Raw genomic sequence first — 27,380 nt, 5'->3', positions numbered from 1 at the left:
TAACACTAGACCCTACTCACTACTGCGTTGTGTTCCTGCCGGTGAGTAAGGTTGCCAGAGCTCAACGAGGCGAAGTTTTTGGGTCGGCAACGCGCATGTAACTCCTCTGGAGTTGCAGGCGTACATAGGCTACAGAGACTGCTTACCATCAGGTGGGCCGTATGCTTATTTGCCACCGACGTAATATTAAAAAAACCGGACAAGTGCGAGTCGGACTCGGGTTCCGTACTTTTTAGTATTTTTTGTTATAGCGGTAACAGAAATACATCATCTGTGAAAATTTCAATTGTCTAGCTATCACGGTTCATGAGATACAGCCTGGTGACAGACGGACGGACGGACAGCGGAGTCTTAGTAATAGGGTCCCGTTTTACCCTTTGGGTACGGAACCCTAAAAAAAGTAATTACGCACTTTACGAACCTCTCACCGTAGTAGTCAATCCAATTGCCAAGTTCATTCTCAAGAACCCCGCTGCACTCGAGAAATCTCGATTTCTAATAGGCCTAGGCCTACTTACTCACTTGACAACCTGTCTTCCGTACTCGTTTCTATTTATATGTTCATAATACTATAGCCCTTGGCGATAATATGCTTGCAGCTGTGTGTCGTGCAAGCGATAGGACATTAGCGAGGATCAATAAATTTATCTATATACCCCCTTATTCAAAAACGTCTACTAAAGTTAACAAGCCGCTAATAATCGTTTGTCCCTTTCCGACGTATTGGTATGATGGAAAGGGACAAACGATTATTAGCGGCTTGTCAACTTTAGTAGACGTTTATGAATAAGGGGGTTCGGCAATAGTGGTATACCGTTAGCTTTTTACTGAGAATACACGGGCGTGCTCTGAATGGATTTTCGTGAAACCATTTGCATTGTATTTTCTAAAGATTAAATTTAAAAAAATGCCCATTATTTTTTACGTACACAGGCAACGCTCTAACGCAAGCTGTCTCTTTTTAGAAAGAAGTAATTGATTTGAAAGCCGATTTTAGAAAATTGTTTTTAGAATCTAAATAATGTTGAAGCGAAGATGCAGACATCTTCGCTTAAAATACTATGTTCTTAAGTATGTGTTAAGAATATGCAGTGGGCTCTTAAAATACTATGTTCGCGGTAGTAAGTAATTACCTACATAGAAAGCAATTAAACACTCGTTTTACAGATAAAACGACTGCACGAGTAAAAACGATAGAGACTGAAATACAAAAACGTTTATGAACGACGCTTACCTCCTCTACTTTATACCACCTCTAACACCATTAGTTGTCAATGTGTGCGTGGGAGTTCGTTGACCCGCAGCGTACAAGTATTACGCTTCGACTAATTGTTTTTGTTATAAGGAACATGATAATACATCATTCTAATCTAATGTGCTATAAAAACTAGAATGCTTTGAGATGTTTCAGTAAATCAACTCTAGTTGATTAAACCCTTTTTAAAGTTCTTCAGTTTCTGTCACAATATGATCACGATGTTCCCATCTTGTTGTGATGTAGTCTACTCAATTATTGGATTACTCAATCATTATTTATTACGGATCCAGCCGCCCGTTAACTTCGCGGGGACTGGACCCAAAATTTTAAACGCATTATAAAAAAAAACTCAATTATTGAATGACTTCTGCAGAATCTGGCTATTAATTATTTTAAATAATTATTAGGAGTATGACTATCTTTATGTTTGTTCGAAAAGCAAGTGACTCGATTACTTTCGTTTCACATTTACCTGACATTAACCTTGACCTAAAAATCTGTTATCAGGTTATCACACAGACACGATGCGGTGCATTGTTTACGCTCATACACTGCTATATTTTATTTTTCTCAAACTTGTAATGAAATGCTGACATGACTTTACAGTACATATGGTGCTACTTTACCGCACTAGTGCGAAAATTAGCATATTACGTTACTATCTCGAGCATTTAAAGGGCCATATGTACTGTAATTATTATTATATGTACAGTACATATGGTGCTACGTTACCGCACTAGTGCGAAAATTAGCATATTACGTTACTATGTCGAGCATTTAAAGGGCCATATGTAATGTAATTCGCAACTCGTGTCGATTTAAAACACTCCCTTCGGTCGTGTTTTAATTTATCGCCCCTAGTTTCGAATTTCCTATTTTTCGCACTTGTATCGTAATGTACTATTAATGTCAGCCATGTCAGATAAAAGTCAGTCCATACAATAGGTATGACCATTGGCCTAGGTTTTCGACAGGCAGAGGTAAGCTAAAGGCGACCCCGGTTGGTTAAATGCTCTAAGAATGCACTGCATAATTTTTCATTGTAAATTGGAACAACACTTAAAAATAAAAATAATTACATATAGATTAGCACTTATTTGGACCGAGTACTCAAATTTCGTATTTTCTCGTGAGAATTCCACGGTCGAAACACCTGCGGTATCGAATACCGTTAGCATGCATGTTCGCGCGTTGCTTGAATATGCAATTGAGCTATGCAAACCAGTTGTCGAAACTGGAGTTCGTTTAGGAATATTGTTCCTTGCAAGATAATTTAATTAATAAGTTTAAATACTTTAAAACATGGCAATCAAAATATAACTGGGCAAGAGAACTCCTTGAGCCCTGTCGTCACTCACCATCGTAATAACGACATATACACGGTGCTCACGAGGAACCCGACAGATTTTAACCACGTACTTCTGAGGCCTAAAGAAGGAAAAAATGTTATATGAGTTTCACTAAATTTCGCCAAAAAAAATTTTTTTTTTGTTTTTTTTTTTTCAAATTTTAAACGTATTTGTACATAAAAAGTTAATGTTATGGTAAAACTGGCACTGAAAATATTTTTTTACGATTTTTTTTGGTAAAACTAGTTCTTGCAAAGGTTACATGTCACTTTTTGACATCTATCAATAAGGATATTTAGACTACGCCCCATAATGGCATTATCGCGATCAAAAAGGCATTTTGCACTAAGTTACGATAAGAAGATGTTTTTTTTTACATTGGTATTAACTCTGAAACTAGGCGAAATCCATAAAAATTTATATGACATTTTAGTCTCTAAATGTGATCAGTAATACACTGTCAAAATCTTTTGGGTTCCTCGTGAGCACCGTGTATATGTAGGCATGTGACTTTTTGGCGCCTCGATTGAGAGATGCAGATCCTGTCCATACCACGCGCACACCGATAACCGCGAACATGTATATATATATCCTTACAGGTGAAACTAAAAGCTAAAGTCAATCAGACAGCTGTAAAATTTCTACCGCTTTATGCTTTAAAAGTTTAATGTCCAATTCGTCCTTTATATTTTCAATGTATTTAATGAAAGCTACTGCAATTGGTTTTAATATAATTCACCAACAAAAACTATGGTGTATTTTTGCTCCAGTCATGGGATGTATGGCGCTATTCATTTTCAAACTAACAAATATCAATGAAAAATTAAGCAGCTCTTTGGCTCTTGTTTCTGGTAAAATGTTGCCAGCGATTACAATCTGATGTTAAATACCTACTTGTTTTACACGATTTGTCTATACTATCCCATTACTGGTGCCTGTTCCATTATAGGGGTGTTTACTATATCTCACACTGTCAAAAAGTTATCAGTACCCCTAGTGTAAATAAATTCGATTTCGAAACGTGACGTACGCGTTTGCGTTAAGTTTCATTTTGTATGGGTTTTTGAACAGCGCGCCAAGCGGGACGTTATGGAAAGTCAAAAATCTCATACAAAATGACACTTAACGCAAACGCGTACGTCACGTTTCGCTGTCGAAAATATTTACACTAGGGGTACAGATCTCATGTATAGCTCTTCTGCACGCCCTAACTTCACAAATTCTACACCTTAGTCAAAATATGTGGCTTGGCGAATAAGTAAGTGATGAACTGATGAATAATACAATTTTTTATTCGAATAATTGCGAAATGATAATGCAAAAAGGTTTAAGTAGGTGTAGGTACTTATAGTACCTACATAAAAAGTAGTGGTCAGCTAAAGTACCTACACAAAAATGAAATAAAGACTGCTGTTATTTATAAACGGTCGTTAAGTCTTATGTTAATTAGCAAAAACTGATTGTAGTAATTGTAAATAAAAGTAGGTAGTTATGGTTAGTTGCCAAGGGGATTAAACTTATATCCTTGACCACAGGTAAAATGAGTCAAATGGTGACGCGACAACGGACGGGTGGGGATGAAAAGGAAAAGGTACCCTATCAATCTTATCACTAATGCGACGTTCCCAATCAAAAGACACTGCCTGCAGTCAATAAGGACAATTTCTAATTCCATCTTATTGACAACGTACAGTACCTTTTGTTTGAATACGTCAAAATTGTTCACCGATGATTAACAAAAATATAGGAACTAACAAAAAAATAGCAAATACACAATCATTTACTTCTTATCATATCACAATTAACCTTAATTATTACCTGCTTATTTCAAAGGCTTCACTATACCTGCTTGGGACAGTGATAAGGGTTATAGAAAAGCTTATTCCAACTCTATATGGCATCATAAGTTCAAGAAAGCTTGAGCGAACTAGTCGACTTTAACTAACCGATTTTTGGAGTGCTGTGTACGTTTTAAACGTGGTGTTTTATTTAGAATATTGTTTTCCAAATGAATTTGTATTACCCTGGGTCTTTCCTGTCTACACTTTTGCTTGTGAGTCGTTTTCTTCTGTATATTATTCTCGTGTAAACCGCAATAAAATGTAAGCACTAACTGCCAACAAAACTAATTATATAGTTAAGGCTAAATTTAGTTAAGATAATCTCCCAATATAGAGATTGTAACTAAGTTCGGACTGTATCTCAACAACAACACTGAAATAAACAGATGTTTTTTTTATAATATCTTAAAATCAAAATAATAGATGAGTTGCTGTTATTTTCTGTAAGATTTTGGCAGACATTTTGAGCGCTTTACTGCAAGTGTGCCAGCGGAACTCCTGAGGGCACACCGCGAAACTCGCAAATTGCGGCCATCTTTCTCTTTTACTCCAATAAAGGCGTAATTAGAGTCACAGAGAAAGATACCGGAATTTGAAAACTTCGATATTCTCTCTTTATCTTCTCTATATTCATTCTACTCTGTACACTGTTAGGGACGGGTGATGGGTTGTCCCGCATTTCGCGACAATTGTGCTGCATTTAATAATTACGGGACAACTGTGCTGCATTTAATAATTACGGGACAATTGTGCTGCAATTAATAATTACGGGACAATTGTGCTGCATTTCATAACTACGGGACGATTGTGCTGCAATTAATAATTACGGGACAATTGTGCTGCAATTAATAATTACGGGACAATTGTGCTGCATTTCATAACTACGGGACAATTGTGCTTCATTAAATAAGTCATTAGTCATATTATATCTACAGATATCATTACCATCATCAATATTTCATGTGAAGCGGTGGTGGGTTAGATGTCTATATTTTAAGCCAATACTTTAAGCATTTAAAATTAACTAATTACATATTAAAACGCATACATTCAAATTATTTGTGAACTTATAACCCCCAAAAGGACGTGCAAATTCGACGAAAAATCGACTGCGCTCCTTGTCTATTCCATTTGGATCTCAAAACATGTACTTCATTAAAAAAACCACGTGACTTGGTCTTTAGATTAATAAGAAATATCTTCATTAGACGAAAGACCAATTCACGTGCTCTTTTGTTTAAATAGTTTTAATATCCAAATGGAGTAATTGGAGTATACTATTGTAAAACGTGATTATTATTCCAAACTCTAGCTCAATCGGTTTTATGTCTATCATTCGTCTTTTACTACTGAGAACGTAATTATGAGAAGAATGTATACTTTTATGGAACATAAAAGGATTACTAGCGTTTTTAAATTTTTTGTGACAAATGTTTCAGAATATACTTCTTTTGGGTTTATCTTACTCATTTCGTTGCTGCAACTAATAAAAAAAGGAGATTTCTAAAGAGAACAGTCAAAAATTGATTGCGACAATCATAGTTACAAATAAATAACCGTTAGATGTTTGCTTCAACTTTCTTTTTACTTTCACAGCGACAAACAGACAGTCCAGTGAAAGATATGAAAAAGAAAATGGCGGCCAACGCTGAAAAGGAAAAGAACGCCGCAGAACAAGCCACCAGCAAGCCTGCAGAAAAACCTGCAGATAAAGCAGAGAAACCCACAGATAAAACAGAGAAACCTGCAGAAAAGCCCGCGGAGAAACCGAAGGTAGCTGAGAAGCCGGCTGATAAGAAAGATAAGGCTCCTGAGAAGGAGAAGCCAGCTGAGAAGAAAGATAAACCTGCTGAGAAGGAGAAACCAGTTGAGAAGAAAGATAAACCTGCTGAGAAGGAGAAACCAGTTGAGAAGAAAGATAAACCTGCTGACAAGAAGGAGGGACAGAGTGAAAAGAAGAAGGAAGAGAATGGCAAAGGAGAGAGCAGTGGAAAGGTGAGTTTTTCACTCGAAAAAATCTTATATATATATTTACAGTACATATGGTGCTACTTTACTGCACTAGTGCGAAAATTAGCATAGTACGTTACTGTGTCGAACATTTAAAGGGCCATATGTACTGTAAAACGTTGTACGATACATGTGCGAATAGGTAATTCGCAACTCGTGACGATTTAAAACACTCCCTTCGGTCGTGTTTTAATTTATCGCCACGCGTTTCGAATTTCCTATTTTTCGCACTTGTATCGTAATGTACTATTAATATAATATAAATTTATAATAAGCTTAATATGTAAGTATGTAGCGAACTCAGTTTTCATTTCCCTGACACCTAAAATGACAGTTGCATCGCACCATCGAACGTTGCAATACGTATAGCACGCTAAATAGGTTATGTTATAATTGTAACAGAAGAACAAATGTACCGATTCTTATACGGGACTAGCGACCCGCCCCGCACTTCGCACGGGTTACGCAAAACCTTATCATTTTACACCCAAGGCCAAAAGTATGGAAACAAGCTTATTTTAATAGAAAAGTGTGATTTTTAAGCGATGTAATATATACTACTCATTAGAAACAAAATGGTAAATATAATAAAAATAAATATTATAGGACATTATTACACAAATTGACTAAGTCCCACAGTAAGCTCAATAAGGCTCGTGTTGAGGGTACTTAGACAACGTTATATATAATATATAAATATTTATAAATACTTAAATACATAGAAAACACCCATGACTCAGGAACAAATATCCATGCTCTATCAATAATAGTAGAACGTTTTAAAAGTAAATTACTCAAGTTGGGGCTATGATACTCGTATTTGCCAGTTCAACATTTTTCAAAGCAATAAGAATGGTATAATTATGTTACTTTTTCTTAATTTATTTTTTTATGTTTTTGACAATATTTTAGGATGTTTTGATATTTAGCGAGAATATTTTACCTTTTGTGGTTTCTTAATGCAAATTTTAGGTTACAATTATAAAAAAAAGACAGAAACATGAAATATTAAAGAAAACAAGCTTGTTTCCATACTTTTAGCCTTGGGTGTATATACCTAAATCTTCTTCAAGAATCACTCTATTTATTTATTTATCGTATGGCATTTTTTAGTTACTGGATTTAGGTTAAATATTAATCTAGAGATTTGTTTGCACTCTTCAGATACTCGATGGCCCTTTCACTAAGGTTCACTCACAGGTTCAGGTCACTCTATTGATAGGTGAAAACTGCATGCGAGAGACGTTCACTAAGGTTCACTCACAGGTTCAGGTTAAGGATCACTATTGATAGATGAAAACTGCATGAGAGAGACGTTCACTAAGGTTCACTCACAAGTTCAGGTTAAGGATCACTATTGATAGATGAAAACTGCATGAGAGAGACGTTCACTAAGGTTCACTCACAGGTTCAGGTTAACGATCACTCTATTGATAGGTGAAAACTGCAGAGCGACGTTCACTAAGGTTCACTCACAGGTTCAGGTTAAGGATCACTATTGATAGGTGAAAACTGCATGAGAGAGACGAAGACCTTGTTTTATAAGGTTTACTGATCTCTTTCTGTAAACCTTTCAGAAAGTTACGTAAATTCTCCAACAATTGCTATAATATTCGGTCTGTTTACGCTAGTTCGACTGCAAGGACTAGTGTTTTTTATAATAAAGTATTTAAAAGTGGTCCCACGTGTAAAAACAACGAGACTGCCAAACATTCCGTTTAAAATGCCTTCGAAATATTCTGGCCAGAGAGCCTTAACCACGAGTGCAATATAGCGCTTACAACACCGGAGGTCATTCTCGCGTTTAAATCTCGTTCTATCGTTTCAAGCTTACAATAGTATTAATTCAGTTGTAATATATATTGTTTATTGGAATAAAGAATATTTACTTACTTATTATTATTTGTATGGCAGACAGAGAAACCAGCAGCAAACGGGCGTCCCAAACAGAACGGCACCACGAACGGAACGGTGAGTCCCGACTCGGACTCGGTGTCAGATGTGGACGAGACGGAACAGTTCCCGGAACTGGCTTACGATGATTCGGACGTAGAGTGGGAGCCAGGCATGGACTGTCCTAGCCGCAGCCTCACCAGGCGAGAACAGGTAACAGCTACATTCTGAACTGGACCTTATGTCGCCGCAGTAAGAGAAACCACCAGCAAATGGACGTCCCAAATGGAACGGTGAGTCCCGACTCGGACTCTGTGTCAGATCTCGACGAGACGAAACAGTTTACGGAACTGGCGTACGACGAGTCGGACGTGGAGTGGGAGCGAGGCATGGACTATCCTCGCCGGAGTCTTGACTAGGCGTGAACAGGTACTATCAACATTCTGAAGTGGACCTTATGTGGCCGCAATAAGGCAGAGAAACCAATAGCAAACGGACGAAACAGAAGGGTGGCATCTCAGGCAAGAACGGAATGGTAAGTCCCGGCTGACTCGGTGTCAGATGTGGCCGAGACTCATCAGTTGCCAGAACTGGCATACGATAGTGGGAGCCAGGCATGGACTGTCCCAGCCGCAGCCTCACCAGGTGAGAATAGGTATCCAAAACCAGCAACTCACACAAAATTATCGGCCCTTGACATCAATATATGAATAAGCAGTATACATAAAAGAGCGGCCTTTCGTAAATTATTCGAAGTTCGATACGAGAACGGCAGCTGTGGCCGCATATCTGGCAGGATAATATCATGGCCGGTGACGTAGATGAGAAAGAAGATGGTATCACGATTCAGTGTGGAGAACGTTATCCCTCACCTAGGGTCTTGTTCGGAAGCGGCCTTCAACATTCTATCACCAGTCGGTGGGACCGATATCCATCCTCTAATTTGCCATTTAAATGAATGCCTTTTCTTTTTGACACAAAGTTCAAATTTCTGTGGATTGGATCCTTTTCCCTAAATTACGTCCATATATCTTACAGGAACCCACGCTATAGAAATTCTTGTAATTAATAATGAACTTTCCGAACATTTCTAACGCATTGAGATTATCGGTCATGGTTGATCCACACTATCCGCAGTAATAAAAATTCTCAACATTTTTTATTACAAGCTCTTATTTAGCTTGCTATGTTCGTGTGTATATAAGTGGTTTTATAATGCTTACCATCAGGCGGGGTATGCTTGTTTGCCACCGACGTAGTATAAAAAAAATATTGTCAAAAATTACACTGAACAGTCCCACATAACCAATAACGATTAACTTCCCACTGGACACTAATCTGTGAATGTTGGTGAAGGTGAAGGCGACGCGCACCCCGGAGACGCCGCGCCCGGCGTCCGACCGGCGGGACGCAGACGATGTGAGTCTCATGCTGCTCCCCTGCTGCATGCTGCATGCTGCATGCTGCATGATATCACCATGATACTAAAACCTCTGTGCTAAACACTCAAATACGGTACAAATAATTTGAGCACTAAAAAAGGCGGCCAAGTGCGAGTCGGACTCGCCCACGAAGGGTTGCGTACCATTTATGGCGTATTAAAAAAACCGGACAAGTGCGAGTCGGAATCTCCCACCGAGGGTTCCGTACTTTTTTGTATTTGTTGTTATAGCGGCAACAGAAATACATCATCTGTGAAAATTTCAACTGTCTAGCTATCACGGTTCATGAGATACAGCCTGGTGACAGACGGACGGACGGATAGCGGAGTCTACTAATAATAGGGGATTACTAATAATAGGGTCCCGTTTTTCCATTTGGGTACGGAACCCTAAAAAACTACTTACTAGATCTCGTTCAAACCAATTTTCGGTGGAAGTTTGCATGGTAATGTACATTATATAACTGATATATCTTAACGAACATCAGCTTATAGATCGTGTCATTCATGAAGACGTATGCCTTGACTCGTATTGTTATGCTATTAAAGGATAGATTTGACAAAACTGCGCGTCATCGTGGATGACACGATCTATCCGAGACTAAATTTATTTCGTAATTGCGGCAAAATAAATTTGCAATATTCGCAAAAACCGTTATGCATCGTCATAAGGTCATAGCTTTCGCACCTAAACACACAGCTCATAAAGATTTAAATAAATTAACTATTCGCATTTACCATTGTCTCTTGACCCACTTTAATGTGCACTGTTTTGATTACTCAAGTGAAAACTTGCGTCTCAAGGATATTGTTTAATTATGAATAATAATATGCAATTTTAAGACGGTCTTGAGTTTTTTTGGTAATAAAACTTTTTAACAAAAAATAAAACCGACTTCAAATATTACCAAAAGCGCCATACATGTACCTATAACATTTGAAGAGTTCCGTCGATTTCTCCAAGATCCCATCATCAGACCCCGACTTGGTGCCAACGGGACCATCTCGGGGTTATACACGTTCGATTAAAAAAAAAATTTTGAAAATCGGTTCATGATTCTCGGAGATATCGGGTAACATACATACAAAAAAAAAACAGTCGAATTGAGAACTTCCTCCTTTTTTGAAGTCGGTTAAAAATATAACGACTATTTTCTTACTAATATGGGTAAACGTTCAAATAATATACAAATAAAGTCTATTTTACAAGCTTTTATTTGACTTGCAATGTTATCTATGTTTGTACGGGTCAAATCTTGCAAGTTAAATTTGACCCACTTCCCGGTTTCCGATGAAGCTGAAAATTTGCATACATGTGTAAGTCGTGTGACAATGCAGTATTATGGTACCATCGAGCTGATCTGATGATGGAGACAGGTGGTGGCCATAGGAACTCTGAGATAAAACAACGTAGCCTAATTGCGTTTGGGGTTTTTAGCATTGTCTTGATGAGTATTAGTTTCCTGTGGTAAGAGAAGTACAGTCAGCGATAAAGCTTGTATCAAAAATGATTTTTTTGCCAAAAACTTATATATGTTTATTGTGAGTTAGTTATATCTGTTAGGTTCATAATCTGATTTTAGTAAATGGGGTGTTAATCGATTCACTGTAGGTGAAAGGTTAAAGGTGTTTGGAATTTTAACTTGTCGGATTTATTGTTTATAATTGTTGTTAACTGTACCATAATTTGAAGATACCTACTAACAAAAAGCCAGTCGAAGGAAGCCAGTGCTGTCAAACTGGTCTAACTTGACAGACGTTCAGACGTACTCTCAGAGTAACGAAACCGTACAATAGCGCTTGCTAACATTTTGAACAAAAAAAACACTCCACAGACCACACACTAACCTAAAGCTAGACCGAGATAACTCTGCAACGATTTTGATAACACAGACTGTGCAAGTGTTATTTATACGTCATCATTTCATACAATTGACTTGACGACCGGTCTGGCCTAGTGGGTAGTGACCCTGCCTATGAAGCCGATGGTCCCGGGTTCAAATCCTGGTAAGGGCATTTATTCGTGTGATGAGCAATGGATATTCGTTCCTGAGTCATGGATGTTTTCTATGTATTTAAGTATTTATAAATATTTATATATTATATATATCGTTGTCTAAGTACCCTCAACACAAGCCTTATTGAGCTTACTGTGGGACTTAGTCAATTTGTGTAATAATGTCCAATATTATTTATTTATTTTATTTTATTTTATTCTGACGTTTAATCTTGGTCTAACTCTAACATAATATCTCTAACCAGTTGTATAATTTCAGTCAAAGGAATCGAAGGTACTTAAACTCACTGATTCGGGCAAAGACACGCCGAAAGACAAAAAATCAGACGCTAAATCCGATGCCAAATCAGACGGAAAACCAGAAGCCAAATCAGACGGAAAACCAGAAGCCAAATCGGACGGAAAATCCGCAAAAACGGTCGCCAAAACAGCAGAGACGCCAAAGAAGGAGGAAACTATTAAAGCGGATGTTAAGAAAGACGTCAAGGAGTCTCCTAGAAAGGGGGGGAAGGAAGATAAGTCGGAGAGAGTGGAAGTCGAGGTGGTTGTGGAGATTGAGAACAATGGAGGTGAGTGAAGTTAGACTTTAGAAGTGTAGAAATAAGGATTATTTTACAAATATCGTCTTAAGAAAGCTTTGATCTAAATTATTTATCATCGGTTTTAATTTACAGTTTTTGACAGATTGAATTGGATGCGTGTCATTGGTACCTATGCTTGTATTTGTAATCTTAGGGAACAAACAACTATAGTATATAGTATAACTATAGTGTATGTAGTTTTGACGACCGGTTTGGCCTAGTGGGTAGTGACCCTGCCTACGAAGCTGATGGTCCCGGGTTCAAATCCTGGTAAGGGCATTTATTCGTGTGCTGAGCATGGATATTTGTTCCCGAGTCATGGGTGTCTTCTATGTATTTAAGTATTTATAAATATTAATATATTATATATATCGTTGTCTAAGTACCCTCAACACAAGCCTTATTGAGCTTACTGTGGGACTTAGTCAATTTGTGTAATAATGTCCTATACTATTTATTTATTTATATGATATGCCTAGGGTATTAAAGTCAGAAATCAGAATCACATGTAGTTGTCTACCGAGGCGAAGCCTTGAGTAGACATACAGTTAAATTTGCTCACTAACTTTAATTAATCAGCAATTTTGAAGGGACTTCAAATATTACTTTTCTTTTACAGACGCGTCAGAGGAATCCCGCAAGCCGGACACGAACTTCTCCAAGTCGCGAGTCAAGGTGTCCCCATACCGCCGCAGTATGCGCCTCGCAGACCAGACCACCAGCTCCATCGCGGCCAACTATACTGGTAATTACTTATACAAGAGTGAACCTTGTTGCAATGCGTTAATGTTCACTTCTCCAAGTCGTCAAGGTGTCCCCATACCGCCGGAGTATGCGCCTCGCAGATCAGACCAGTAAAAAATATAAAAAATAAGCGCTTTACCTTTTTATGATAGCAATAACAAATCATGAAACTTAGCATGTAGCATTTCATCAGACGTTAACGCCTGAAAAGCCATCAACGGATTACGCAATTTACAAATTACGCATACTTTGCCGCACAGAAAGTGGTAGGCGCATATTTTTTACATGTTCATTTTACAGCTGACGGTCTTTCCACCGCGATACAACCGGCTGACGGTTTTTTTAATATAATGCAGCATCTAACGAAATATGCTCCTGGCCCGCGGTCTAGTACACGCCAAGAGTACACGCCAGTTTTTTACGAGTATATATAATATATATTTTATAATTTATTTCATTATACAAAAGGATTCTTAAAAGTAAAGTTGTCTCGATCCTGTGCCATCTCCCACCAGTTATTGCTGGTTGGAGTTCGCGCGAGTCTGCTTCAACAGCATCGCAAAAACAGTCGAAAAACAGTTTAATTTAAATCAAAATAAAGCTCCTTTTCAACTGCGAATACGCTCGGGTGCAAAAAATCCATCGTAACAAATCTGGGTGGGGAGTGGGAGACGCGGGCAACAAACAATTGGCCACTTAACAGTTGTTTGTAAATAATGTCGATCGATCTTGATTTTCATGAGGATCAAATGTCTATATAGGACTCATGGCATTTGAGCAACACAAACGTCAGAAATGAGAGTTAAAGTCTGACGCTCGCACTCGACGATTGAGACGCCTCTAACAAAATGATAATATGATGTGACATCATATGACATTAGTCTGTCCTAAATGTATGGAAGATCAAGGAAATTGCCATTTTGACCCTGAAATATTGCGTATATGTGTATCGGGAATCGAATGCTACCATTGTCTTTTCTATTTTTGAAAGAAGAAAAAAAAATCGAAACTTTGGAGCTTTGTAGTTTTTTTATAATCTCAAAATATTTTTTTTAATACCATTTTTTTATAATGGATGGCTCATTTTCTACCCATTTAACAAAATTTTGTTATTATATTCAACATGTGTCAAGTACCCAATTGGCCGGTAATCTCCTGGATAAATAGAGTGCCTTTTTTCGACAGGTAAACTATAGGTTAATGCTTCTGATTCGTGAAGATTATTTTTGGTCTAAGGATTTTCATGGCTTATTAGCAAATCTATGAAAGATCTTAGCTCGCCTGAGACAGAATATGAAATTATTTCTTTTACCTTCAGGCAACAACACAACCATGGAGATGGACATAACGGAGTCCTCCTCGTTCATGGACGAGACGATGGACGACAGCTACCTGAGCGGTCTGCGCTCCATACGAGGGCGGCGCAGCTACAAGCTGCTGCAGGAGCTGCCCCCGAGGGGCGCCGCCGCCGACAGGAGCGGCCGGTCCGTCGCCAGCATCACAGGTAATTAACTGAGCGAACTCGAATCGCGAGCTAAGCGTTTCCCATTCAGCGAAAAGGGTCCGAATGTTGTGCAGGTCGCGGTTCTCAAACGATTCTTGTGTAATTTTGTGGGCAGGTTTGACTATTATATGATTTTTTTTTAGGGTTCGTAGTTACCTAGAAACCCTTATAGTTTATTTATATATAGTTTCGCTAGGTCCGTCTGTCCGTCCGTACGCGGCTTTGCACCGTGATCGTTAGTGCTAGAGAGCTGCAATTTGGCATGAATACATCAATCATGCATGACGACAGAAGGGTAAAATAGAGTTTAAAAAAAATTATGGTACCTCCCATACAGCGTTTTTTTTTTTTTTTTTTGACTCAATAAGTCTCTTAAAACGAATAATGGTCCTTTTTTTATCAAGTTATTTTCAGAAATATTCACTCCGAAAGAAAAAAATGTCCTCCAACTTTTGAACCATGGGTCCAAAAAATATGAAAAAAATCGTGAAACAAAAGATTAGTAAATACTTACAATGAAAACTATAGCAAACATGATCGGTCTAGCCGTTTTTGAGTTATTGCAAACATTTTCTCAGTAACAAGACGTACAAAGCGTTGCGAAGGTACTTGTAATGTACATGATACTAATTAATAGCCCTCGTTTAGCCTGTTCCGACAGAATGGTAACTAGGACACCCTACACTGAGCATGACCCGACATGCTCTTGGCCGATTTTTCGGTTTTTGAAAAGAGGGGGGGTTCGTGTGGAAATTATTTTTGATAGGTCTCAACCCCGACCAATTAATTGTACTTTTCAGCATTCATCTACTACTCATCGGATGATACACTGTTACAATATTATGAATGTAATTTACCATGTCTTATAATTTTATTTCTCTTTCCAGTATCCGAGCAGTCAACTCGTCCTACTGCTCCCGTAGTCGGCCGCAAACGCAAGCCCGAACCCGAAGACCACATCTCCATCGCCAGCGAGGCCCGAGAGGCCGACAGTCCCATAGGCAAGAGGCAAAGACTGCTTGAGAAGTTGGCTCGGCCTTTCAGGAAAACTGTGCTTATGCCCGCTAGGAGGAATGCTGAGGTAAGTCTTTTAGAGGTATGTTATATAAGGTATGTTCCGTTGGAAATAGTCAGAGGCCTTTAAAGAGTTCTCAAGTTAAGTCTGGTAGACAGTGTTTTAAACGTATAGCGACTTAGCAGTTCAGTCGGAAAGAGGCAAATTCTGCTCGAGAGACTTGCTCGGCCTTTTAGGTGAACCATAAATATGCCTTGTAGGAGGAATGTTGAGGTAAGCTCTAGCGAAGTTCACGAGGCCGAAGTTAAGAGTCTGGGGACAGACAGATGGCAGATATTTACTTTTTACCCAATTATATTTTTAAAAAATAGGCGGGTCCAAACAGAGCGAGCATACGCGCGAGGCAATTTCCTCGCGCACTAATCGGCCAGTGTAGACGTGCCTCGGCCGAGGCGGCGCGAACGTGTTCGTCGCCCGAGCGCGACTTTGGTTGAGCCGCTGTCGGTTTGTCGGCATGCTTAAAGCCGCCGTATTTGCCGCGCGCCAGTGTAGACGTGTTTGTTTATGGTGCGCGTAGTTATTTTGTTCGTACTTACGTTAAAAGTTGTATAAAACTTGACAAAGTTGAAAAAAAAAATGATAACGAGTGTCGCAAATTGTCGTCCTTCATTTCTTTCCCATTTTTTTTAATTACTTTTAATAGCAAAATAAGATAAATGCTAGCCACTGAGTGACGCCATCTTGCCGAGCAAATTGGCTCGGGTGGGGCAAAAGTTACACGAGCACGCGGCCGCGCGAGGCCTGTCGTTTGCCTCGCGAGGAAATTTTTCTGCTCGCTCTGTGGACCCGCACGAATTCCTTTGTGTGACATAATTATTGAAAGTCGTAATGTAATGATTGTCAGATTATCATTAGTCATAATTCTGAAACCGTTACCTTCTCAGGATTTTCGTAAGGTTATCCTATAGATCGGTTACGTTAGGTTTGTTTTATGGCAATCCAGAAAAGTTACACGTTTCTGAGAAAAAACAAATGATGACTAACGAAAATGCGGACAAACAATATATTATGATTTAAAACTTTATGGGAAACGATAGAGACCCGGACCCGTCTAATTGGTTCAACTGGTCGAAGAGCCGGCTATGGAAAATTCGTATACGATTAGTGGCGCAACCGAACTCCTTTAGGCAGTGTGCTTTGCTGATTTTATTTTGTGTCAGTCTTCTATAACTCGTTAGACACATTGTTTGTAGCGATTTGTAGAACTTCATAAATTTATTGTATACATGTACATAAAATGTAGAGTACAATAGCTATTTATCGTGTAGATCGTGGGCATCAACACCGACTTGCCTCTCACGGCCCCCGTGGCCTCCACGTCCCGCTTCGACCCCGAGACGCTGAAGGCGGCTTCAGACACCCCCGCCCCGCCCGCCGCGCCGCCCGCCCTCGCCGCGCCCGCTGCGGAGGACGCCAAGCGGTGCGTCATCATGTAACCTGCTCCTGTGTGCAATCCACGATGTTGTTTAATGTGTATTCCGTACAGACGCTATTTTACATGATGGTATCTTTTCTATGAAAATGCGGCTCGATTTTTTTTTTCAGGATAGTCGTTGAAATTTTAAAAATTAATGAGTTCATATAGAACGAGATGACTAGCTAGGAAATTGCCTCGCGAAACAGCTCGGTCTGTGTAGATTAAGGCTCGGAACCGGTTTTAGATATAGCGGTAAATACCGGTTTATTTCGGTTTTAATCCGAACTTTCATAAGAACACGAACGTAACAACTTTATTGTAACCTAAATAAACTGGTTTATCGAGACGTGGTGGTGTACCGCGTAAACAAAGAAAGAAACCGGTTTTTATTATTCTAAACCGGTTGACCTGACAATAAATTTACAGTAACGTTTTACGAACGAAACCGACATTAAAAAGTTTAAGTTTAAGTTCATGATAACAATTTAAAATTTTAACGAATTTCCGAGCCTTGATGTTAGATGTGCCTCGCCCGAGGCATTGCGTGCGTTTGCCTCTATACAAGCCATGCAGATTAGCGTGATAATTTCCTCGCAAGGCACCTTGGTCTGAAGCGAGACTAAAATACGTATTTGTACGGGACACACGTGGAAAGCTCTATCAATGGATCTGAGAACTATTGAACTGAAACTGACCTTTCTAATATAATATTGTACCGATAGCATGTACAAAAGCAAGCTTCCAGCATGTAAAACACAGAGTATACAATAATTCTTAACAGGTTACTGTTAACTTTATCCTCGTTAGGCCCAAGGTCCTATAGGACTTATCCAGTTCGAAACAATTTAAATCATATTCAATAGAACAAAGTTGCATTCTAAAATCTTTACAAAATAAAATCAACTGTATTCCCTGCACTATAGGTTCAAATTTCAATGGCAAATTTTAGATTATTCAGTTAACTGGCAATTCGAAAACCTTACCTACATTTTACTACTGGAATTTTTAATAAAACTGTTACAGTCCACTAGTTCTTTGATCCAAGTAGATGGCGTTGCTCTGGGTTCTTTCTCTCTCTCTATATTTTTAGGTATGCAAACAAACAAAATCTACCCTCAAATGGCCAGTTGAGGGTAGATCAAAACATTACACAATCAAATAATGTAGGTTAAAGTCAAGTCGTTCAGTGACAGATCCAGGCGGTTTTGTATTTGGTTGGTTAACCAATAAATGTTGTAACTACCCGAAAATTTACAAATTGTATGTTTACTTTTATTTAAATACCTAAAGATACAGAGTACAGACTAATACGATTTATATGTCATAAACACTTAATACCTTCGAATATTACTATGTTTCATTATTAGACAATGTCGAGTTATGTTTTGTACTGTCGCATATAATTGATTTCTCTATGTAATTACAATCATTGTTTACGTGCTCCCAGAGCCCGCCAATTAAATATATAATGAAGTAAATCTATAATTTGCATTGTAAATAGTTCAAATTTAGTATTTAGATCACGCATAGTATATGAAACAATAAGATATATTAAGAAATGTTTGAGCAGCCTTTAGGTTTAATATTCGTAATTTTTGATAAGTAAAAGCTAAAATCTCGCGCTAAGCTAAGCTCTAAGCGCTCGCACAGTGGCATTGACCGCCGGCATTGGCGAGATAGCAATATAAATACGCGCGTGCGACAGAGATAGAAACGAGCGGGTCAGTGTACGGAATTCTTGGTGCTTAGCGTCCTTCCTGAAGGCCGCTCAAATAACATTTATTACAATTTGTGCGTTATATAATGAGATAATGACACAAATGGGAATTTACTGAGCAATACATTGTACAGTCGCCAGCAGATATATCGGAACGGCCGAGGTGATCAAAAATATCTGAGCATGTACTGTAGAGCCTTGAAAATAGAGGCGTGTTTAGATATTTGTGAGCATCTTATAGACCGCGCGCCAGGAGCATATTTCGTCAGTCATCGCCTCCCGGTTTAGATGCTGTTATAAACTAATAAAACCGTCAGCCGGTTCTATCGCGTTGGAATGACCGTCAGCTGTAAAATGAACATGTAAACAGTATGCGCGTTATCACTATGTGCGGCAAAGTATGCGTAATGTGTAAATTGCGTAATCCGTTGATGGCTTTTCCGGCGTTTACGCCTGATGAAATGCTACATGCAAAGTTTCATGATTTGTTATTGCTATCATAAAAGGTATAGCGCTTATTTTTTACATGTTCATGCGACCAGCTGATGTTCTTACCACCGCGATATAACCGGCTGACGATTTTTTTAATTAACAACAGCATCTGAATCATTTCTTAAAGTATCAAACAGGAGGCGATGACTTTTTTTTTGTTTTACTTTTCATGACATTCCTTAACCCACCAACGGAGCGGCAGCTGACGTCCACGAGGGTTCATACCTAGCCGTTAACCACTACACGAGTCGGCCGGGAGGCGATTGGTCATGGGAATTGTTCCTGGCTCGCGGTCTATTAGCCGCCCCGAGGGCCTACCGCGATAAATCGAAGTTCGTCAATTGCGGGCATATTTCTCTGTCACTCTAATTACGTCTTAGTGAGAGTAAAAGAGAAAAATCCCCGCAATTGGCGTATTTCGGTTTTCGCGGTAGGCTCCCCGATATCTGATAGCGACTGTATGAGAGCAATGGAGTTGTTTGATCAACAGTAATTATGTGAAAGACAAATTAATTAATATTTAGTTGTTTGTAGATTGAGAATTAAGTGAATATTGCTTAGTGCGTTGAGCAATATAAGGTAGAACCGGATTGTTATTTTCTGATTTGGGCGGTAATCGATACATTTGAGACCTAAAATGAATTTATGTATGCCAAAGAATGCCTTATAATATACATTGACGTTTTTACGAGTGTTTTTTGTCTGTGTGATTTTATGATTAAATTTTTTAAAACGCTATTTGACTTTGATCCTTATTCGTTTACTGATATGTGATATATTTAATAGATCAAAGGCCAAAAGTATGGCGGCATCGTTTCGAGCGATGGCCCCACAACCTTTGGCCTATACCCGGTAAGATGGCCCCACATTTTGCTATTTAACAAATTGAACACACATCAGTGAAAGAATAAGGCTCAAAGTCAAATGGCGTTCTAAAAGTTTTAATCGTGTGTCGAAAGATGGCAGTAATTTACTGTGGCTACAACATTTTCTTTGATAATAATTATCTTTGACATGGTTATGGGTTGGGATTAGACGTGTGCGCCGATTAAGAAATGATCGGCGGCGGCGTTTGCCAAAAAATCGGCGGCGGCGGCGTGAAATCGGCGTGACCTTCACTTTCAGGTTTTTTAAGAAAAATCAATAATTTGTTATTTTTCTTCACAATTTGATCAATGTAGGTTGCTATGGTCAGTGAAGTACGTATAGTTTTGAATAGGTTATGAGTAAAAAGTAAAATACGGTTTGGAAATGAATATAAGATAGGTATAATTAATAACTTGATTTCCCTACTTTTCCTAGTAACTGGCTTGCATTAAGGGGTTACCTGAACCCCTAGTGTAAATTTATTCGATAGCGTGACGTAACGTACACGTTTGCGTTAAATCTCATTTTTTATGGGATTTAGAAAAACTGAGCGGGACGTTTTGGAAACTCAACTCAACACAACTCTGGTCCCAATGACCTTCATACCGATCTATAACTTTCCCTTTTCTTATGATTTCCATGACATATCGTATTAAAATTAAAAATGACGTACTATAATAAAATTCCAAATATCCTTGAAATTTGCTAGACTGCTAATACTGCTATGGCTTCCATTTAATGGTTTTCTTGCCGTACAAACATGAGTACAAGCACCAGGCTCACTGAGCCGTATCTTCTTTCTCGTTTTCTCATTGCTGAGGATCGCGATCATATGTAATCTGTTTCCATTTCGTGCGGTCATAACATAAGCCGGGTGGACAACACGGTGCAGACTGCCGCAAGAACTCTTCATAGCATTCGACTATCACACATGCTCACACATGCTCCAACTCGAGCACGTTTGCCATTCATTCGGTTCTGCCTAAATTCATGTGTTTCTCCGCATCATGCCACCACATAATATATCCGAGGAATCTATTCTTCAGATATATTATGTGGTGGCATGTTAAGAAGAGCTGAGTGGCGATATTCAGCTCTCTGAGAACGGAGGGGTTTGTTCTTCTAGTTGTCCAAGGTATAATTAGCAGTCTTCGTTAACACCACATTTCAAAAGCGCCAACCTTTGCCACTTCACACTTTTTGACGCCCCACGTTTCGCCACCATACTGGAATATTGAAAAGAAGAGCTCATACCAAGCGCACTTTAGTTGCACGTCAAATACTTCTGTTCTTCCAGATCCTGTCGAGGTTAGCCGTAGGAATCTTAGCCATGCCAACTCTGCATCGTACCTCGGTGGTGTAATCACTGGCACTGATTATTATCCCAAGATATACAAACTAGCTCGCTTTTTTTTTGTATTCGACGAGTGCAACTTTGGTCTTGGAATGGTTGACCTTAAGACTTCTCTAGAACTTTCATCTTCAATTTTCTTAAGAAGAGCCGCCAGATCGATGTATATCTTGTTGTTATTCCCGTCAGGCAGGCATTAATAGTAGCACAGTTTGTTACAACAACTTTTGTACCAAGTCATATTATCATTCTTGTTAGATGGCCCATTATGGAAAGGGCTTATAACTACTACAAAAATATTTGGTTAATTGAAAGCCCCAGTGACCCAGGTACTTGTAACCATAGCAACGAGTGACAGGAAAATGTTGCTTCACCCATTTACAACTTGCACATTTCCGTGGGGCAAGCTTTTGCGCGATCCACCAGATTGACAGTGAATCTACAGTGTTGTCACTCAGTCTCTCTTTCTATTCCTCGACATTTTTGGCACACGACTTTTTTAGGATACTCAGGGTCTCCGGAGATTTCGATAATAGTCGCAACATTAGTCAGTTAGTTTTCCTTTTCTGTTCTGATGAGGTCCCATAGTCATGGTACATGAGCCCCGTATTTTCGTTGCCTAATTAAGTCTTTTCATGACGGAGCATTCTGCCTTTGTATGTCAGGCAATGTGAATTCACATTCAAATCATAATTTATATATCGCTCCCTCATTTTTCTTGATGCTTCAGCAGATTAATGCACCGATTAATGTAACTGAGGATTACTCAGTTACTTTAATCGGTGTGTCAAATCGTTTGAACAACTGGCTATTATTCTGTTTCATTTAATTAATCCATACAAATACTATTTATTTGACAACTGTAACATATATAATACAAAAAAAAACCATACTGTATCCAAATACAAACTTCGAATAGCTAATTAACAACACTCAAGGTCACGCCGATTTAACGCCGATCATTTATCGGTGGCGGCGGCGTGGCAAAAAAGCCCGGCGGCGGCGCACACGTCTAGTTGGGATAAAGGCGGGAACAGTGGCTCGGCAGAAAACAGCCGGTACGTTCAAGCCTGTTACGCGTTGGCTTGAGCCACTGTCCCTCATTGACTCTAATAATAAAAAAATCTTGTATAACATGGGTATATTAATGAGTATGTATTATGTTGTTCAGGCCAAAAATTACAGATTATCGCCCAATTCAGACCCGTCGTGTACTTAGTACACCGTTTTATACGCGACCTTTTTACTCCTTGACTTTCGGGACGTGTTATGAACTGAAAACAACATTATTTTAAATAATTAGGTTCAGATAAGCCTTATTGTCACCTTGTGTAGTGGTAAATATGTGTATATGTGGTAGAAAACAATGATCTATCTTATATCTAACCTTTTGTATACCTTTTGTATGTGTTGTGTGTTGTGTTCCTGCCGGTGAGTAAGGTTGCCAGAGCTCAACGAGGGGGGGCGGGTTTAGGGTCGGCAACGCGCATGTAAGGAGTTGCAGGCGTACATAGGCTACGGAGACTGCTTACCATCAGGCGGGCCGTATGCTTGTTTGCCACCGATGTAGTATTAAAAAAAAATGCTCCTGTCAAAAATTTGCTATTTATATAGCAATCATGACAACTTCATGTTTAAGTTGAATATACACGGTGCCCGCAAGCAAACGGAAAGATTTTAACAGTATATTCAGGCTCGTATTTACGAGACAAAATGTCATATAAACTTTTTTTTAATTCACCTAGTTTCAGAGTTAATACTAACTACACCAACAATTTTTTTGGCGGAATATACTTAAATTTGTAAAAATTTTTTTTCGTGTTATAACCTCAAAATACGTGGTAATTTTTTTTTCCGTTTCCCCGCGGGCACCTTGTATATGGAGCATATCTGATCCCAAGCATACCAAAGGTTAAACGAAGCAATTCTATACCATGTGATTTTGGGGTCGTGATACCGAATGTCAATAATGTATGGAAATGATCATACTTAACAAGGTTTCGAGAAAAAAATCTAATGGACAGCTTGAGGGCCCGACGTAGATGAAATGTATGGGGTAAAAAACACGATTTTCATATCGGTCCCATGGCAAAATATGATCTTTGTTCAGTATATATATATTTATATTTTGGGGATCTCGGAAACGGCTCTAACGATTTCGATGAAATTTTATGTATGGCGGTTTTCGGGGGCAAGGAAAAATATCAGATATCATATTAAGGTTAATGTGGAGAAGTCTGTCTGTAATAAAAGACCGTCTACAAGCTCTTTCGTTATGCAAATAGATTCAGACCAAACTAAGTTAGCAGCGATTTTAAAGAAAGAAAGAAAGAAAATACATTTATTGACGTCATAATGTGTACCAACATTTGATAGCCCGGACGGCGCAAGTGTTATTTTAAACATCAAACTTCTATGAAATTATGACGTTTACCTAACACTTGCACAATGCACAGACTGGGCTATCAAAATCGCTGCTAACTTAGCTTGGTCTGACTACGAGAGGAGGCCTATTACGCTCTGCCCAACAATATGTATTAGTTTGATATAGAGTATTGTATACATCTTGCGGGAATTCTGAAAGGTCATGAAATGAATCGTTTTGGTTCGTTTGTTATACCACTTAGTTATTTCTTAGTAAAATAAAAACAATACAACTTAAGAGGGAAGAATAGCTTTGCACCCGTAACGAAATAACGGTACGGTAACGGGTCGGCAACGCGCATGTAACTCCTCTGGAGTTGCAGGCGCACATAGGCTACGGATACTGCTTACCAACAGGCATTTTAAATATAAGAAGCCAACTCAAAATTTGCATCGGATTACTTTGCCGTTTTTGAACAATGGTGTGGTGAAAAACATTTTCTCTTTCTGCATGGAACGTAGTATACTTCCCTCTTAAGATGTATCTTTGTTCTTAAAATGACTCAAGTGAATTATGACTGCGTCATTTTCTCTGACATTATTGCATATTGCTTGTCAACTGAAGGAAAACCATAAAAATCATTGTCACTATAGATTTTCCTGAGGCGTAAATCATAGTATAGGGGATATTTATTTATTACGTGAGACGTATTTGCCAGTTTTCGACTCGCTGTATTATGGAAGAATCTAAAGCAATGGTGGGCAAACTGTCTTCATGGGGGGTCAGAAAATTTAAGAGGGCCAGAATTGCAGCATTAATGTGTTTTGATTACCGTGGGCCAATGGATAAAATCCTTTTGCGGCCCGGAGCTGGCCCGCGGGCCGTACTTTGCCCACCACCATCTAAAGAAAAAAAAATGTATACACGTTTGGTTTGTCTTTGTTTTTATTTATAAAAATTGGAACGTTTGTACCGCACAACCCGAGAAATGTCTCTATAATAGTGAATAATTGTCTCTGGTTCATATCACGTCCAAATTTAGTAATAAGATGTCAATGTCCAGTCAAGGTATTAAATATCTACACGGACAAAGTGCCAAATATATGTATACACGACCTTATTGCCCATACATTGAATGGTGTTTACATATTTTTGGCACTTTGTGCGTGTCGATATTTAATACCTTGACTGTACTTATTGAGTAAAGATGGCCATAATAAATAATATTTTAAATTAGAATAGGAATGTTGCTTTTAACAGGTAATTTTATCTACAGATTAAACAAGATCAAATAAATAAAAAAATATGGATACGTTTAGTGAATCCAGTCAACAAAACCATGGACTTGCAGTAGAAAGTTTTGATTGGAGTATTATTTGTTGTGGCCCCGTCGGTTTTATCACTTAACATTGAATATAGTTCCAGTAACAAATCGTGTTCGGAATCATTTATTTTTGTGCATTTTTACAATAAAGTATAGAAATTATTAAGTTTTTTTTGTTGCCTTACATAAAGTGCCTTAAAGTCCTTAAACTGGATACATTGAATAATCATTTAATTAAATATTAAATTGTGCCAAGATAAAGGATATTTGATTAGGATTACCACGGAGGACCATCGCCGAGTGGAAACAATTACGTCGTCGTCGACTGTAATGGTTGACCTAAGATTTCGTATACCAAACCAAACTATGTATAAGATTTTTTTTTTTTTTTTTTTTCGATACGCTGCAATCAACCAATCACGTAGCGCCGCGCTCCCATAGAAAAGACTTAACGGGCCTTACTCGCGCGTTTGTCTTTTGTACTACATTTTTGTCTATTGAGATACTTACCAATTTTCATTAAATATGTAAGTTTTATAGTAATAAAAGTATTATTTTAGATGACTCGCAGAAAAAGTACTGTATTTTTTTTATGGTAGAGGAGGCAAACGAGCAGACGGATCACCTGATGGTAAGCGATTACCGCCGCCCATGGACACCTGCAATACCAGAGGGGTTGTAAGTGCGTTGCCGCAACATCAGAGGGGTTGTAAGTGCGTTGCCGGTATTTAAGATGGGAGTACGCTCTTCTTGAAGGTTTGAAGGTCGTATCGGTCCGGAAATACTGCAGGCGACAGTTCATTCCACAGTTTAGCTGTGCGAGGCAGAAAGTTCCTGGAAAAACGCACAGTTGTATAGAGAAAAGGTAAAAAAACTCGATGTGTCTTTTTATGAAAAATTACTGAAATCCGCTTTTTAAAAATAATTTTATTTATGAAACCAAAATAATGTAAATAATGGCATATGATGTATAATAATTGTTACATATTTGCTGCGACTTATTTTTTAAAAGAGTTTTTAATTAAAAAGACGCTTACCGTCTTTCTAATGCTAAAAAAATCGGCCAAGTGCTAGCCGGACACGCGCACCGTGGGTTCTGTACAAACCTGTAAAATAAAATAAAAATAGCCTTTATTCTACCATAATTAGTTTTTTTTTACATTTCCTTTGCATGCATGATATTTGATTTAACATTTTGTTTCAATTGGTTCTATTATCTATTTTTATCACAGTCCTTTAAGTTTAAAGCTATTCACTATTACAACTATTAACTATATAATTAATTATTTGTATAGATTTAATAACTACCAGTAATTTAATATTCATTTTAAAGACTTAAATGATTATCTTTTATTAATTATGGAAGTCGCCTCTTTGGCGTAGGCCTCCCCCAGCGTTCTCCAAGTGTCTCTATCTTGAGCTAATCTTCTCCATACTGTTCCACAACGTTTCCTGAATATGTCTGCCCATCGTGTTTTTGGATGACCGTGCTTTCGTGTTGATTTTTCTTTTGGTGGGGTCCATTCTATGATTTTCCTTGTCCAATTGTCCATCTATTATCTTTTATTCTACTAATATCCAGCCTAATTCCATTTCAATCTTCGTATTCTCTCTATGATGTCAGTTACTTTAGTTTTCTTTCTTATATAATCGTTTCTTACTCTATCTGATATTTTAATTCCTAGCATACTACGTTCCATTTTTCTCTGTTCTATGGCTAGTTTTGTTTCATGTTCTTGACATAGCGCCCATGTCTGGCAGCCATATGTTAGACAAACCTGTAGGTATACATTATTAGATATATGATGTAACTAAAACTTTACGGTTTTCGCACTTTTTCCTTTATCTGTGCTAGACGTTGCTTCGTACCAAATTTCAAGCTTCCCTTGCGAGTGTCGAAAATTTGCGACATAAACGGCTGTATATTTTGATTGCGTTGGCTTAGAAGTTTGATTTTTTCACAAGTCCAAGGAACAGTAGACTTGAGAATTTGATATAAATTCCAGCATGATACCTCCACGCGTTCCCGAGAAAAAGGGTCTTGACAGACAGATAGACGGACGGACGGACAACAAAGTGATCCTTTAAGGGTTCCGTTTTTTCCTTTCGATGTACGGAACCCTAAAAACGAACT

The 27,380-nt window shown here is 38.4% G+C and overlaps 1 protein-coding gene and 1 long non-coding RNA gene across 6 annotated transcripts in view; both read left to right on the top strand.

Annotated features, from left to right (window-relative positions):
* Positions 1–25,408, top strand: part of LOC133529753 (cylicin-2-like) — a 48,409-nt gene extending 23,001 nt beyond the window's left edge. Inside the window, exons 2-10 of one of the 5 annotated variants that reach the window (XM_061867554.1) lie at positions 4,143–4,198; positions 6,045–6,443; positions 8,373–8,429; positions 9,708–9,770; positions 12,069–12,378; positions 13,010–13,135; positions 14,453–14,638; positions 15,526–15,719; positions 16,982–25,408. In XM_061867554.1, coding sequence (XP_061723538.1) covers positions 4,148–4,198; positions 6,045–6,443; positions 8,373–8,429; positions 9,708–9,770; positions 12,069–12,378; positions 13,010–13,135; positions 14,453–14,638; positions 15,526–15,719; positions 16,982–17,149 — 1,554 coding nt within the window. In that variant the 5' untranslated portion in view covers positions 4,143–4,147 and the 3' untranslated portion in view covers positions 17,150–25,408. Of the gene's footprint in view, positions 1–4,142; positions 4,199–6,044; positions 6,444–8,372; positions 8,565–9,707; positions 9,771–12,068; positions 12,379–13,009; positions 13,136–14,452; positions 14,639–15,525; positions 15,720–16,981 lie in introns of all 5 variants that reach the window. The other 4 variants (XM_061867551.1, XM_061867555.1, XM_061867552.1 and 1 more) reach the window with 4 other exon arrangements.
* LOC133529756 (uncharacterized) lies at positions 7–25,408 on the top strand. Its single transcript, XR_009801201.1, has 2 exons — positions 7–152; positions 23,096–25,408. It is a non-coding gene; the product is annotated as an uncharacterized LOC133529756 (long non-coding RNA).
* Positions 25,409–27,380: the final 1,972 nt, after the last annotated feature.

This window comes from Cydia pomonella, chromosome 21 (assembly GCF_033807575.1).
Source record: "Cydia pomonella isolate Wapato2018A chromosome 21, ilCydPomo1, whole genome shotgun sequence".
Classification (NCBI taxonomy): domain Eukaryota; kingdom Metazoa; phylum Arthropoda; class Insecta; order Lepidoptera; family Tortricidae; genus Cydia; species Cydia pomonella.
The sequence above is the reverse complement of the archived record's forward strand: the minus strand, read 5'-3'. Positions and strand labels throughout refer to the sequence as shown.